Source organism: Balaenoptera musculus, chromosome 18 (genome assembly GCF_009873245.2).
Source record: "Balaenoptera musculus isolate JJ_BM4_2016_0621 chromosome 18, mBalMus1.pri.v3, whole genome shotgun sequence".
Lineage (NCBI taxonomy): Eukaryota > Metazoa > Chordata > Mammalia > Artiodactyla > Balaenopteridae > Balaenoptera > Balaenoptera musculus.
In genome coordinates, this window is record NC_045802.1 from 50,700,815 (window position 1) to 50,716,419 (window position 15,605).

The 15,605-nt window shown below is 33.7% G+C and overlaps 1 protein-coding gene across 1 annotated transcript in view; it reads right to left on the reverse strand.

Moving 5' to 3' along the window:
* Window positions 1–15,605, reverse strand: part of MYCBP2 (MYC binding protein 2) — a 270,931-nt gene that overhangs the window by 203,409 nt on the left and 51,917 nt on the right. Inside the window, 9 exon segments of the mRNA XM_036831466.1 lie at window positions 581–739; window positions 3,055–3,219; window positions 4,780–4,984; window positions 5,859–5,935; window positions 7,515–7,653; window positions 7,793–7,866; window positions 11,676–11,772; window positions 13,190–13,261; window positions 13,494–13,736. Of these exon segments, the coding sequence (XP_036687361.1) occupies window positions 581–739; window positions 3,055–3,219; window positions 4,780–4,984; window positions 5,859–5,935; window positions 7,515–7,653; window positions 7,793–7,866; window positions 11,676–11,772; window positions 13,190–13,261; window positions 13,494–13,736 (1,231 nt within the window).

Genomic DNA, 15,605 nt, shown 5'->3' on the forward strand with positions numbered 1-15,605 from the left:
ATGGCAAAGGATTAACCCCTCTCATCCTTCTTCAACAGCCTGAGTGTTGGGGCAAAGGATACAGTATATAAGGTGCATCTACAATTTCACTCTTGATAAAGGGTCAAGTATTCTTACAGATCACTCTTAGTTGTCAAGAACTGATTAAATTACAGGTAGTACATGCTGTTAAACAGGAAGATAATATTTGCAGATAGACTGCTGCCAAAAATTGTTATAACTAAAACATGGGGTATGAAAGGACCAAATAACAAAGAGTTTCAAAAATGCACTTTTCTGGGATAATTCAACCACTAAAAATGCTAAATCAAAGAAGTGCTATTACATTTCATATAAAATTAAGAAAAAGATACAAGTAAGCAAGCTCATTTGCTCAGAAATTAGAAGTCTAAAGTATACTGATTATTCCAGTGAGTGATAGACTGACAAATAAATAAGAAATTTAGTAGTTTTCATAATTTTTAAGTATGAAATCAAAAAGCCACTTGTTTTTTAAAGAGTAAGATTCTTCACCACGGTGTTCTGAAAAACTATTGAAAAAAACAACACAAAATTTAATATCCACACATTAAACACCTACCTTTCCCACCTTGGTTCATGGCACCAGTGTCTCGTCCACATTGTCCTTTATTATTCACACCAAATGTCCAAACTTCTCCATTCTTCATTAAAACACAAGTATGAGCTTTGCCCATAGCTACCTGAGTTACAAAATGGCCCTTCAAATCTGTTACCAAACCTACAGGAAAGATACAAACTTGGTAAGAAACAACAAAAAAGCCTTTCTGGGCCTAGTAAACCATCAGTAACGTAAAAAGACCACTTCAACGCGGAACTTTTCATTTCTGGGATAAAATAACCCACCAAGATGGGAAATAGTAGCCAAAAGATGGGCAGCGTATCAGTAAATTAATTTTATAATTTTGTAATGAAGCTTCAAACTCTGAAAATGTTATCATCTAGACTTGGGACAAATCTTTACTCTGGCATTAGCTCAAGCCTGCTTCTCCTGAACGCTTGCTCTAAGTGGCAGCACCTCTCGACAATTCTCAGAAGGGTCACTAGATTTCAAACTTTCCTGACCCAAGAACAAAGGAACCTCTGAATCATGTACTTTACTTGCTTTGACCTGCCTCAGCAAAACAGAGTAAAATACTCACCAGAGTATTCTGAAATAACATTGTTTTTGTCGAAACCTGCGAGATTTTCCAAAGCAGTATTTTTCGATCATTTTTAATCTACAACGTTTTCTTCCACAATCCAACGTACAGCTAGTTCCTAAATTTCACTTATTCACATATTGCATTCATTATAGTTGCCATATCCAAGTGCCACTCATATTATCTTAATATTTTTTGCATCAATTTTAAATTTGACTAAAGCATTTTAACCTTATCCAGTAGTAATAACAGTAAAAATCAAAGATTGTTGAGTATTTATAACATACACTAAAATATAAACATTTTTTAAAAGTTGAAGTATTTGTTTTATTTAAATCACAAACAATATAATTCTCATACCACACTTTGGCAAAACTGTTCTATATTATTAGTTCAGATACCACTTCCTTAAGGTGACCTTCCCTTTCACCCTATACTAACTTAAGTCTTTTGGTTAAGCATACCTCAAAAATTCCCATTGTTAGTATTTAGCATACTTGAAAAAGATATGTATATACAGAAATAGTATTTACCATTATTAACAGTATTAGCTGACATGTCTTGAGCCCTTACATGTGCCAGGCTCTGTTCTAAGCATTTCATAAGCATTATCTCCTATAACCTTATAAGAGCCATAGGAAGCAGGTATTATCATTAGCTCCCTTTTACAGGTGGAACAAAAATGAAAAGTTAAGAAAAGCTCTGAAGAGTTATGTAATTTAAGCTAGTTAGCCAAATAAAAAGTGGCCATGCCAGGGTCTGATTCTATATCCATAACCATTAGACCACATATCTCTAACATTTAAGTTCTGTAATGGCCAACTGTCTCTCAGAGCCTCAAAGGGAAAGGGACCATGTCTGTCTGGTCCACCAAGCCCTGACATATTGTTAGTTCTCAATAAATATATGCTGAATAAATGCACAAGTTTCCATAAGCCTTAGCCAAGAGGATTTTAGCGAGCAATAGTTACACTGAATATTATTTTTAAACTATACATGAGCCCACCTCCAAATTTTGATTCACTCTGACAGTTGAGGCCAATTGAGACTCTAGATATTACCACATTAAACCATCTCATAAGTCACCTGAGCACAGTTCAAATTAATAATGGACAGTTATAAACGTTTGATATATGTCATTTCCCCCGCATGAGACAATCAACTAAGCTTCTAATCAGAAACTTCGTTAATTCTGATTTCCTTTTTATAGAGAAATTTATAGGCTTTATATATTAACTTCATATAAAATCCTTCCAAGTGGGTTGCCACAATCATTGTACTCATTTCTAAATGCTAGAAAGAAAATATAACAACCAAATATGACAAGTTTTTGAGATTACAGTTTATAAATATAAAACCTTTTATTTGGCTAGTTCTATCCCTCATATCCACTACTTGTAGTTATCAGTCACTCAGTCACTCAACAAGTAATTCCTGAGACCCGACCATGCACCAGACACTGCGCTGGGAACTGGGGATATAATAGGAAATAAGAGAGAGACAGCCTTTCTCTAACTACCTAAGAATAGGGGGAGATAAATAATCCATCAGTTATAAATTCGCTAAGTTATGAAAATCATGTCCCCAGGGTACCACCAGGAACATGTCACATGAGCGTCTAACTGAGCCTAGGGAGAGCCTTCCAGAGAAAGTAACGGCTAAGGTAGAGCTGCACTAGTCAAGCCCCATGATTAGCTCTGCAGGAAACTAGTGACACTGTTCCCAGCAATAAGGCAGGAAGGAAGAACAAAACACTGTACTTAGAAAGAAATGTGAAAAATGTAGAGAAAGCATGCTACAAATGTTAATTTTCTAGATATATCTTTGTAATACATGAAGTCTAGTATAGGACTTTCTGTGCATAAAAGTGAAATGGTGTTTAAGTTTAACTTACTTGAACTATCAGAGTAAATGGCATCTTTTCCAAACATGTATAGCTCTCCATCTTTAGAAATAACAGAACTACTTCCATTATTGCAGGCTGTATACACCACAATCTTTCCTTCCATCTTAATTATCTTTTTAGGTTTATAAGGTTTTGATTGCCGTCTGCTCTTAGCTTAAAACAAACAAAAAAAAAACTTAATTTAAGGCATCTATGTACAAATAAAAATAATGATTTGTATATAAAGCCCAAGGAAAAATATATCATTTGCATTTATCATATACTTTATTTATTTATTTTCACAAAGGCCTGGGCTTCCCAACATGTCAATTAAATGAGTCAATCTGAAAGCCTCATCTCGTTAAATGTCTATTAGGCTATTGCTATCAGATCCTCTTCTTTGTAGCACACTGAAATTCCCAATGAGAAACACCAATTTTCTACCAAACTTCTGGGGAGCCCAATCTCTAGATTAGCACTTATATTATCAATACCATTCCATTATCACATATATATATATTATATTTATATAGAATATAAATATATAAAGTTATATATATATATTATAAATATATATATATATATATATATATGTATATATAATTTTTTTTAATCCCTTTACTCTCAAACTCTATCGCACATGTATTCCTCCAATAGATCCTGGAAAGTAAAATCAGTTCCTCATTCATTCAACACATATTTATTAAGCAGCTACACCTAGTCAGAGATTGAAAGGAAATATGCATATGGAGGGAGAGCAAACAAATTTAAACGTAGATGATTTAAGCAGTCTCTGCTCTCAAAAACTAAATCCCTGAATTGAGCAAAAGATGGGAAATACCAATCTTTTGTTCCCTTAGTCAATCCCAGTTTTTGCATGCCTTTCTGATTAAAAACATATTGCCGTGTTGGATACAATTCTGGGATTAAAATACCACTATATCTTTTCTTATAACATGATCTATATACTTATATACAACAACTAAGTTATCTGGTGCTTAAGCAAAGGAAGAATGATGTCCTCCAAATGCCAGAAGGAAAAACTGGCTGGGCTGAAGTTTCTGAGGTATGGTAATACACTTCATAGCTATTTGAAGGGATTTTTTTCAGGATAACATTTATTTACACATGATTTCTACATTAGATGTTGACTTCAGACCTAATCCTCATAAGATGCTACCCCAACTACTACAATGTATAATGTATAAGAGAAGTTACAAAAACAGAAAAATGATCCTTTGAGGAAGACTGAACAGAAGCATAGGAAAGCTAAGAGATAAACGATAAAAATCGTTTAATTTTTCATTGCTTAGGAATTTTATCACAATGAAATAACACCAAGAACAGTGTTTCATAACTGACACTATTATACAATTTACATAAGGTTTACCTCATTGTGAAATATATACTCTTTCCAAAATTTCCAATATATTACTTCTAAAATATTCTTTCTAAAATAATATACTGGAATAAATAAGTTTTTAAAAATAACACCAACTGACAAAACAGATAAATAGCCATGCATGCAATGCATAAGGCATATAAAAATTCATGAATGTGAACTCTAGTATGAAATCAGCAATCATAGCTCTTTAATGAACAGTACACCACAACCATTAACTGAATATTCCTCAGTATAAAATCTTCTATTAACTTGGGAAGGTTAGTGCTGTTGAAATTGATACATCTTATGTTAATAAATTCCACAGTATTTTTACTGAATAGTCAACTCACTTGACTCTCCATCTTCTCCTTTACTAGCAGATCCTGTAAAGAATATGCTTCCATCTTCTGCAACTAACAGGGCATGAGAGCCATCATGTCCAACTGAGAAGTGCACAATCTTTGGGGATTTCGTAATTGGTAGCTCAACCCATTTTCCTGCTGAAGGACCCCCTTGTTTGATTCCGAGACTCTGGTATTTGCCAGTGTAATATATCTTAACACATTAAAAAAAAAAAAAAAAAAAAGGAATTATAGTGCCTTTTGAAGTAGTGCACCAGGTTTCACATGAGAGAAAAACAACCTCCATACTTTATTGAAAATAAAAATAATAAGAACTCAAACTCTTTCTTTACTACTATTCAACTTCTGAGAGCTGAGCAGGAAAGAAATAGGCATATTTTTCCAAAAATATACAGTTCACAATAGTTTTTCATATCTACTCAGGATACTTATCGTCTTTCATAAGTATCCTGAATAGGTATGAATAAATACATGCCATAAATATACTCCAAACATACAACAGAAGGAAATTCATAAAACTGTCAATTCATTTTTCCCAGTGAAAAAAGGCTTACATACAAATATACTGTATATGCCTCATAATTTTAATTTTCAGCATTCTTTTAATTACCTTACTTTATCCTCGCACTCACCAGATAAGAAAAAAATCTTCCATCTCTATAAATAGATCCCTACAATCTATAACTTAATTGTACATGCTCCTACTTTCCCCAGCTTGTAGTCTATATATGTCTGCACATTTACAAAAATTGGCAAGGGATAACCTATTCAAAATAAACCCAAATGTGAATTCACCCCAGCTCAAAAAATTACATAAAGAGCTCCATAATTAAATATCTGTAAAAAGGTAACATTTTATAAAGTTTATGAAGTTTTATACTCAAATGTTACAATTTTCTTTTACATTATTTCAACATGAATAAAATTATACTATATAAAAAAATTTTAATCAAACTTTAAAATATGATTATGTTTAAACATGTGAACTATGTCAGCTAATCAACTGATTATACCAACTATCTCTTAAAGCAGATAATATAATTTTTAATCCTAAAAGAATAATTTACCTTTCCATTTGCTGTTTTCATTAGTGCAAACTCTCGTCCTGCACCAAGAATTGCTGACTCCTCATCAAATCCAGTACCTGATAATACAACAAGACTTAATAAATACTGTTACATTTTTTAAAATCAATTAATTAATTAATTTATTTATTTATGGCTGTGTTGGGTCTTCGTTTCTGTGCAAGGGCTTTCTCTAGTTGTGGCAAGTGGGGGCCACTCTTCATCGCGGTGTGCGGGCCTCTCACTATCATGGCCTCTCTTGTTGCGGAGCACAGGCTCCAGACGCGCAGGCTCAGTAGTTGTGGCTCACGGGCCCAGTCGCTCCGCGGCATGTGGGATCTTCCCAGACCAGGGCTCGAACCTGTGTCCCCTGCATTGGCAGGCGGATTCTCAACCACTGCGCCACCAGGGAAGCCCTGTTACATTTTTAATATGAATAATTTCAAGCACAACTTGTGTTAGTTTGAGTGACAAAAAAGTCAATTCAATTAATATCACTCAAAAACAAGGATGACAGGGTATGTCATATGCCTCAATTTAAAAAAATATTAACAGTAGCCACACTACTCCAAGGAAAGATAAAGTTACCATAAGCTTCTTAATTTGTATCAAATTAGTGCCAAATTATTTTTTTAATGTTAAAAAAATTGTTTAAATCAATGTCAGCCATATTTCTTGAATGAATGAATGAACTAATTTTTATTGGGCATCTATTAGCTATCAGGCATTATAGAATGCATGAGCCTTTTCCTATTTGATCCTCACAACTATACTGCTTGGCTTACAAATGAGCAAATATATAAAGCATGGTGAAGTAAGTCCTGACATGAAGCGTCTGGGCTTGAACAATGCCATTCAGATATTTGAATTAAGGTATTTCAGATTCCCTGTTCCAAGCTTTTTTCTATAGAAGAACATTTCATGTAGCTACTCCATGAATTTGAATACATATGTGTGCATATATACACAAAAACCCTTATGTACATTTTCAAATTGTGAAACTATGAGTCAATAATTATATAGCACGTTTTATGAGTTTGTGCAACTATACAAACTATTAATGAGTTTATGGGATTTTGAAATCTAAAAACTATGAGTTTAATACAATATTTTTCTATGGAAAAACAAAAATACTACACAAATGCAAAGTAAATCACTAATGAAGTTTAATAAATTTAATAAGATAACAGTCAAAAAAGTTGGGTCTTGCAAGGAATCCCACAAGTTAATAAATGGAATTATTAAACCAGGAACAGTATGGCAAACCAAAATTGAGACCCTCATGGAAACTAGTAATCCTAACTACTACTATGACACTGCAAGAGTAAGTATACTAAGTCCAAGAAATATTCTGTGGACGTCTGCATTTCTGTATCCAAATGAAAGATTCTTAAATCAAATGTTAGGCCAATTAACCATTTTCACAATCTATGGGACCATTCTATGACTATCCTGAAAGGCTGTTCAAATAAAAATCAAAGGCTTCAAGTTACTCCTAGTTATTTGTACATATTAATTCGTTAAGTGTGCTTCATAGTAACAGACAGCAAAATAGCTACCTAATATAAGCTACAATGTGGAAAACACAATGTTAGTTTTCTAAAGAAAAAAGAATCTGAAAATTAAAATGTGGGAGAAAGGTTTTTTTGACCATCTTACTTATAATATGCAAGTCCTTTTCCAGATCGAATAGTGAGATACCACAGGCATGCAAGCATTTTCTGGCCAGCTTAAGTTGTAATTCTTGTTGTAGTACAGGCTCAGTGCTTGTGGCAAATATTCTGACAACAAAGCCATCCTAAGAGAAATAAAACATCCACAGTCTTTTGTTACATGAATTGATCTTCTAAGGCTCTACTTTCCATCTAATAAAAATCAAATGATTTACGAGAAAAAGATTCCATTTATACCAGCTTCTCATGACTCAGAATACTTACATCTCTGGAAGCAGCTATCTGATTAATATATTCTCCATCAGTGAATAAAATATTTTGACCTTCAGTGTGGCAATCTGTGCAAGAGGAAGAAACAGCAGTTACATTACGATATAAATAAACACCTCACAAAATGACTTTACTCCTCTGTTGAAGTCAGAATGAGAGTTCTCCACACAATAAAGGTAATTTAAACTCAAAGGGAGACTGTGCTTTTTAATAAAGAGTTACAAATTAGCAGAAACTAAACAATTCAACTAATAATACGCATTACATTTTGTGCTTACATTTATAAATCTTCCATAATCAAGGACCTGAGAGCCCACCTAATTTCAAAATGAACTAGTATTAGATATAGTCTGATAATAAACATGCACCACAATGAACAAACTATAATGTGGTTATAATCAATTCAATACAATCACATGCGAGGTAGGCAACACTCTACCTTCAGACATACATCACAGTCATTAGTGTCACAGAAAAATACAGATAGACCTGAAGCTTCTGCATTTGAGGTCTATGGTGTCCAACTACAGATATCCCTTGCTTTATAATATAGAACTGGCTGTACAGTTTCCACTTAGGTTTAATGCTTATTCCCAGTATTTTTAGCATTTAGCATGCTATACACTTTTTAAATGTTCACCCTTCATAGAACAAATCTATGGTTATGTGTTTCTTTTTGTCTGAAAGTTTTCATATATTTTGGCTGAAATGCCGTATTTCATCAATACTGTATATACCTCTGTGGAACAGTGCACTATATACTTTGATCAAAATAATGCACAAGTGCAATTGCAACAAGGGATACCAGTATTACAGAAGGACCAGTGGGAAGTGTGTTAGTGATTGCTACTAAATAACGTGAAACTACAAGCAACTCAATAAGTATAAACTGTATCCTTTTGGAAAAACAAATGTTCAGCAAGCAAGTCTAAAAGCACACACATTTCCCAAAATAACTGCAGAGAACTAGGATGAATCTCTCCATTAATTACAATACCAAAAAATAATATTTCATTTCTATTTGCACCTGAATCAGCAAAACATAAAATTCTGGTTTTGGAATGCAGGAATGGAGCCCACCCAAATAAGCTGAATTACTCTATATCTTTGCCCAGGAGCTTCATACTAGCATACTTCCGTATTATAAATATGCAAAACACAGGCAGACCCTTACCAAATAGAGAATTCAGTGATCACAAACTGGAAATAGAAACTGGGAGACAAGGCCCACTGGTAGCCCAAGAGACTTGGTAATCAAAGAGAGGAGAAATCGAAAGAAAGAGTTCCTAGTCCACTGTACAGAATACAAAGAGGCGCAAGAAAGATGCTTCTCAAGCTCTAAGCTGTAAGATTTTAAACTAAAAAGCAAAGAAGAAAAACTCATTATAATTTCAGATAAACGCACGGGTGAGGAGTGAAGCGGCGCAAGAAGAGTAGCAAAAACCCTCATGATCTGAGGCAACCTGTCACCAGACATGAAGAGTAAACGACACAGGGATACAATATAAAAGGTATGCCAACATATCAAGGCTAAATGACAATAGGGGGAAAAAAGTATGTTTTCAGCTCATCAGTGCTGGGTTGAAAATAACTTATTTATAAACTAGTCTATAAGACAAGTTGGAACATGAAGCTCAAGGAATTACCAGATTTCTGTCAATTGTAAACGTGGTATTCATTACCATCTATAAACCTGACAGTTCACTTCTGCTCCTTCTTGATGGGAAAGCTACAGAGCAGAGTTGCCCCTAGCTAGGGAAAAAAGGACTATTAAAGAAACCGCCTCCCAGGTCAAAGAAAGGGAAAAATGACAACAGGCTTCTTCAGGCTTGAAGGCAAGTCTTCCTGCTGCATGACTTCAAAAAGATTTTTCTCTTTATCCTTTCTGTATCCTTCATGTAACGTTATAAGACAGCATCTTCGGGAAAATATCAAGATACACAACATGGGACTATCCTCCCCCAGTCTGGTTCCTTCTTCACCATGAATATGGTACATATTTGTGAAACACAGAAAGCCACTATTTGTATTGTTAAAAGGTGCATTTCATATGTTAAATGAAGTAGAGGGATTTAAACTGCAACATTAACAAGTCATTTCTTACCAGGATAGAATAAATGAAAGGGCTGTAAGTAAACCATTTTCAAATGGTCTTTCTCAGTCACAATCTCTGTTGAACGATCAGGGTTTTTCAGAAGTAAACCCTTTATATTAGTATTCATCTGTTGGGCAGGGGGTCATGGGGGAATTAACAATTTTTTCTTCCAAGACATCCTAAAATGACTTGCACAAAGACAGAGCGACAGGGATGCTCATTGCAGTGAAATTTATTATACATCGCAAAAAATTAGATGGCATCTCCATTTCAAATATTAATCAATGGAATATATTTTATAACATTAAAATGATGTTACAGAAGACTAGTTAATGGCCTGGAAATATATTCAGAATATTAAGTGAAAGGGGTAGGTTAAAAAAGCAGTATGTAGCATACAATCACTTTTGTACAAGTATGTGCACAATATACACAGGAAAAAGACAGGAAGGATATTCACTGATATGTTGGTAGTGTTTATAGATGGGAAGTGGGGTTACAATTAATTTTTATTTTGTTTTGCTTATACAATACTTGTACAATAAATATGATTTCTTTTAATATATGTATATATATGGGGGTACATGTTATTATTCCAAAATATTTCTATTATTATTATTGTTATTATCATAATCATCAGCATCATCATTAGGACCAGAGACATGGCCTGGGACTTGTGACAATTAAAAAACAAACAAATAAACAAACAAACAAATAAAACCCTGTAGACATATCTGAAAACAGACAGTTATTTACAAAATGGCTTCAATAAGTTATCTGTTTTCCAAAGTAGCTTTATTTATGAAACACACATGAAATGTGACATTTACCTTAACGTGGTGTCAGGTACACTAATTTGGATATATGTAGACATAGTAATATTCAAATAAATGTTTGATGAAGTTATAAAAATATCTTAAAAATTAACAAGCAGCCAGGGAACAATTATCCTTTTCAATGTGTTCTTCAGACGTTCTCAGTCATTTTCAGACGGCCACGTGCCTTGAAGTAATATTGCTGTTTACCATGAAGTTGTTGGTAGACACATTAAACATTCAAGATTTTAGTATAAACAAGCTCCTTTAGAATGTATTAAAGATATAAGCAAATTCAAATACCTTACAATGGAGAATATACTATGCATTTGCCCGGTGTTCCATAAAATTTAAGATTCACTGCCTAAGAACTTAGACAGCACAGTGAGTGATCTGAAGGATAAATACATACGTACAACCTCAAAATTAAAGCAAAATGAATTCTGTCCAAAGTGGCTTATCAGAGTATTATTAAAAAGTATAAGTGATAGAATTTTTAAAATTCCTGACCCACCCTAAAATCTGTCTCTGAAAACCCTTTAAAATAAAGAGGAAAACCCAAAGTACACTGTTGGTAAAGTCAAAATAAACAGAAGGTTCTTTACATCAAGGTTATTTGAGAGCCAGAGTCGTGGATTTATTAAGAGCAACAAAGCAACATCTCCCCACTAACTGAGGAGTTGAAACAGTCATGGTGGGGTAAGGGTGGGGGGTCAGGCTACAGAATCTGGGCAAGAATTTGAAAACAAGTATTAAAACACTTCATACTATATTTATGGTATCTGTTTTTCTCAGATGCATTAATTTTATATAGACTATAAAATGTTTTGCATGTCAAGATTTCTTTAACCCATTTGTAAGCAAGCACTATTCCCTGCTAACCATTCTTTATATGTCTCAGTGGCCTAACATGCATCTCTCTTAAAATCACCTGTGAAGAAAACAGATGACTAGTTGAGTAACATACCTGGTAACATTACAGTACCATCCTGTTCCAGTGTTTCAGGGCTTATTCTTATGGCTGTCATGCTGTGGTTATTCATATCTCTATACAATAAATAACCCTGATAACAACAAAAAATTTTGCTATGTTATATGTTAAAATATTTTTTCATTAACCACTTAGTAGAAAAAGTAACCATAGAGGTCTGTATTACATTTTTTTGAGGTACAATAATATAACAATATTGATGTCTACAATACACTAAAGATTTAAAATAGAAGAACCTGAGTATACTGATACTTTAATAAGAGGAGGTATTATACACCACTGAGTATCAATTTAACCTATTAATTCTCAGATACACATATTAGATACACCACACAAGACAGTAAAAACATTTTGGTTATTTTGGTCAAAATTATCATATCACTTGCCAAGTAAATAATAGAAATGACTGCTGTTTCCTTTACAAATATTTAGGTTAATATTTAAAAATCAGTAGTGGTTTTAGATAGAATGATATGTCATTGAACATATTTCTGTAAATGTATTTCCCATGTTATTATTTCTTAGATAAAATACGGTAGTGGCAAATAAAAATTTGATACTTTAAACCAGGTTATGTTTTAACAGACAATTACTAAGTAATTAATTCGATATTTAGAATTTAATTTCAAAATCTCCCCAAAAGTTGAGTAAGATTATTTTTCATGCAACAATAATTTTTTTAATTTTCAGAATGCTTTCAAATATCTTTTTTCATCTGATGCTGACAACAAACTTTGAGCTAGGCAAGACAGGAGTACAGGGACATCTTTATTCTATATTCTTCCACAAGGAAACTTGGGCTTCACTTCTTAGGAAAGGATAGTATAGAAATAAACACTTCTGGCCCTCTGACCATCATTCATTTGCTTCATCATTCATTTGCTTCATGCATCCAACTGCTGACACCCATTTGGCCGTGTCAGTCAGGTGATGAGATCACAGCATTAAGAGAGCAGTATGGGCCTAGCTCTTTTCTCTCATTGGGGATACTCTGCATGATCCTCCATGCAGGCAGCTATCCACTGGGCAGGCCACACACTGTTCCCTGGAGCGTACTGATCTAGACTTAGAATGAAGGAATTTGTGGTAAAAAGCTCTAATTTGGCTTTGGGTCACAGTTACATTCCTAATTCAGATTTGCAAATGATAAAGGTGGTCTTTGCTTCTTAACTAGAGGCTCTCTTAAACAAGAACTCCAACAGAAGACATACTTATTCCCATTTTACAGCTAAATCACACAGGATCAAATAAATTAGCTGAGTTGTCCACAGACACACAGCTAGTAAGAAGCAGGGCCAGACCTAGAAGTAAATCTCTCATGAATTCTAAGTCAATGTTCTTTATACTACACCATACCATTGTTATAGTCATATTATTAAAAAAATATGCTCTGTTTAAATAGAAGTGATATTATTTATTGATTAAACAAATATGGACCACATATTTTAAAAGATAAAGAAAAGTTTGGTTTATTGTGGATATTCTCCTACCTGAGCATACCCTAACCAAGACTTTTTTTCTTTTCTGTTTCTGATGCGAGATGTAGAATTATATATATGGCCCTGTGAAACAACAAAAGTTAGTTCTATCAACAATTTCATAATTAATAATCAGTGAAAAATAACATAAATGGATGAATGACATTTAATATGTATGTTCCATTTTGATTTTCAAAGAAATAATATTACATCAAAATTAGATGGTACTCTAAAAATAAAGCAAGAAGCAAATAGAACGCAATTCAGTATTAGACATAACTTCCACTATGATTAAGAGCTGTAAGGAATCACCTACCCTAACTGTTCCACTGTATCCAGAGCCTATTTTGTATAATCCGTCTTTGCATAACAGATAAAGAAAAAATCCATCATTCTGAAGTAGACATTGATCATCTTCATCAACAGATATTTCTTTTAATGGCCACTTGTGCATTAAAGCTGCTTTCTTAATGCCATTGCTAAACCAGTCTTGAATTTGAATTTTTCCCACCAACACTGCCTGTACACTTCTCTGTAGTGAATTCAGTATCATTGGCACCTAGTCAAGAGAAGAAAAACACAAAAAGACATTTTTAAATGTCTCAAACACAAAACAGACAAGATAAAGATACTTTATTAATATATCATCATTTATAAGAAAAAAATTATTCAGAATGATCATGTTTAGCTTGTCAGCAAAAAGTACCAACTAGAAAATCTGTAAGAAACAATTCTCAAGCAGGACAAAATAAAAATGTAAATCCAAAGAATATTAATTTGTATTTGTGACCAAAAACACTGAAATATGCATCTTTCTCCAAAACACCAGGCAACCAGTACTACCTGTGATTTTAAGTTTCATAAAATAAAACATACTAGATTAGTAAAAAGTATAAATACTGACATATATTTTTTGTATTAGAGTGCACTCAAGCCAAAATGATATCTTTGGTATGATATGTATATCCATTAATATACTTCATGATAATGAAGTGCAAAATTAAGCGTAAGAGAAATACGGCTGCTTCTACAGATGAAACAAAATTTCCAGTATTTCTCTTCCACTTTGCTTCTTTATTACGCCTAATATCCATTAACATCAACAATTTTCCATGATACAAAAACTTAATTGTATGAATTGTGTATTCATTCAGCATTCATTTAACCAATATTTATCAAATATCTATTGTTTGTTGTAAATGAGTCCTCAAAAGCTACCAGCATGGGACCAACACTCGGTCACCAGAGAAAACTCCCTGCTCCTCATTTTTTGCCTCTCTTTCACTGCCCAAGGATGGCTGCCACACATCTGACTGCAGGGCAAGACCCTAGGGCACTGTACCAGCCCCAGTTCCCCGGCTGCACTGTCCAATACGGCAACCACTAGCCACATGTGACTACTGAGCTCCTGAAATGGGGTTAGTGTGACCTGAGATGTGCTTGAGATATAAAATACACACTGCATTTTGAAAACTTAGTATTAAAAACAAGAGTATAAATTTTCTTAATAATTTTGTATTGATTACATGTTGAAATTATTTTCTGGATATATTGAGAAAAATCCATTATTAAAATTAACTTCATCTGTTTCTATCTTTTGAATGTGGCTAATAGAAACATTTAAATTACATATGTGGGTTACATTATATTACTATTGGACAGTACTGTTCTAGAGGGTAGAGATTTCAGAGGGATAACTAACCCACTGTCCACAGATATATTCTCTTCCCCTTCGAGTTCTAAGGCCTCTGACCCAATCAAAATATGGAACTCTTACTTTTATAAAACTTTTATTTATGTATATGGTTGAATACTACAAATTCTCTCCCTAGAAGCAACTACGTTAAACTTAAAACTGTTTTGTCTAGAATCGATATCCTTATATAATATGTCAAAGCTTCACTTTCAATTTTTTGGTTTTTGTTTCAGATACTTTCTGTTGGGTCTGTTATGAAAGATGCTGCTGCTCCCCTCTTCCCAAATCCTCAGAATTGAGCTGTACAATAATTTCTGGTTAAACCAGTAGTCAGAGGTCATTTCACTATGTCTGTGTGATCATGGTTCAGAACTGAGCCAACTGTATTACATACTACATTTCCCTTATATAACTTTTCTTTTTCTTCATCGAGTCAACAGTTGCCCTATTTTTGCATTTGCTAAGTTTTTTCTATACCTACCCCTAAGTGTTCCTCATACTCCTCTCAACAGAGTCAAACACATCATTTCTACTTTTTCCCCTTGGCAACATCCCTCAAGAGGCCCTGCTCCAGTCTAGACTAAGGACAAGGGCAGGCACAGAGGTTAAAAATGTTCCATGCCTTGCGTGTTCAAAAGCATCTTTATCATCCCTCAAATATGACTGACAGTTGAGCTAGATATAGTGACATCATTTTCCCTCAGAACTTTGAAGGCACTGTTTGTTATTTTC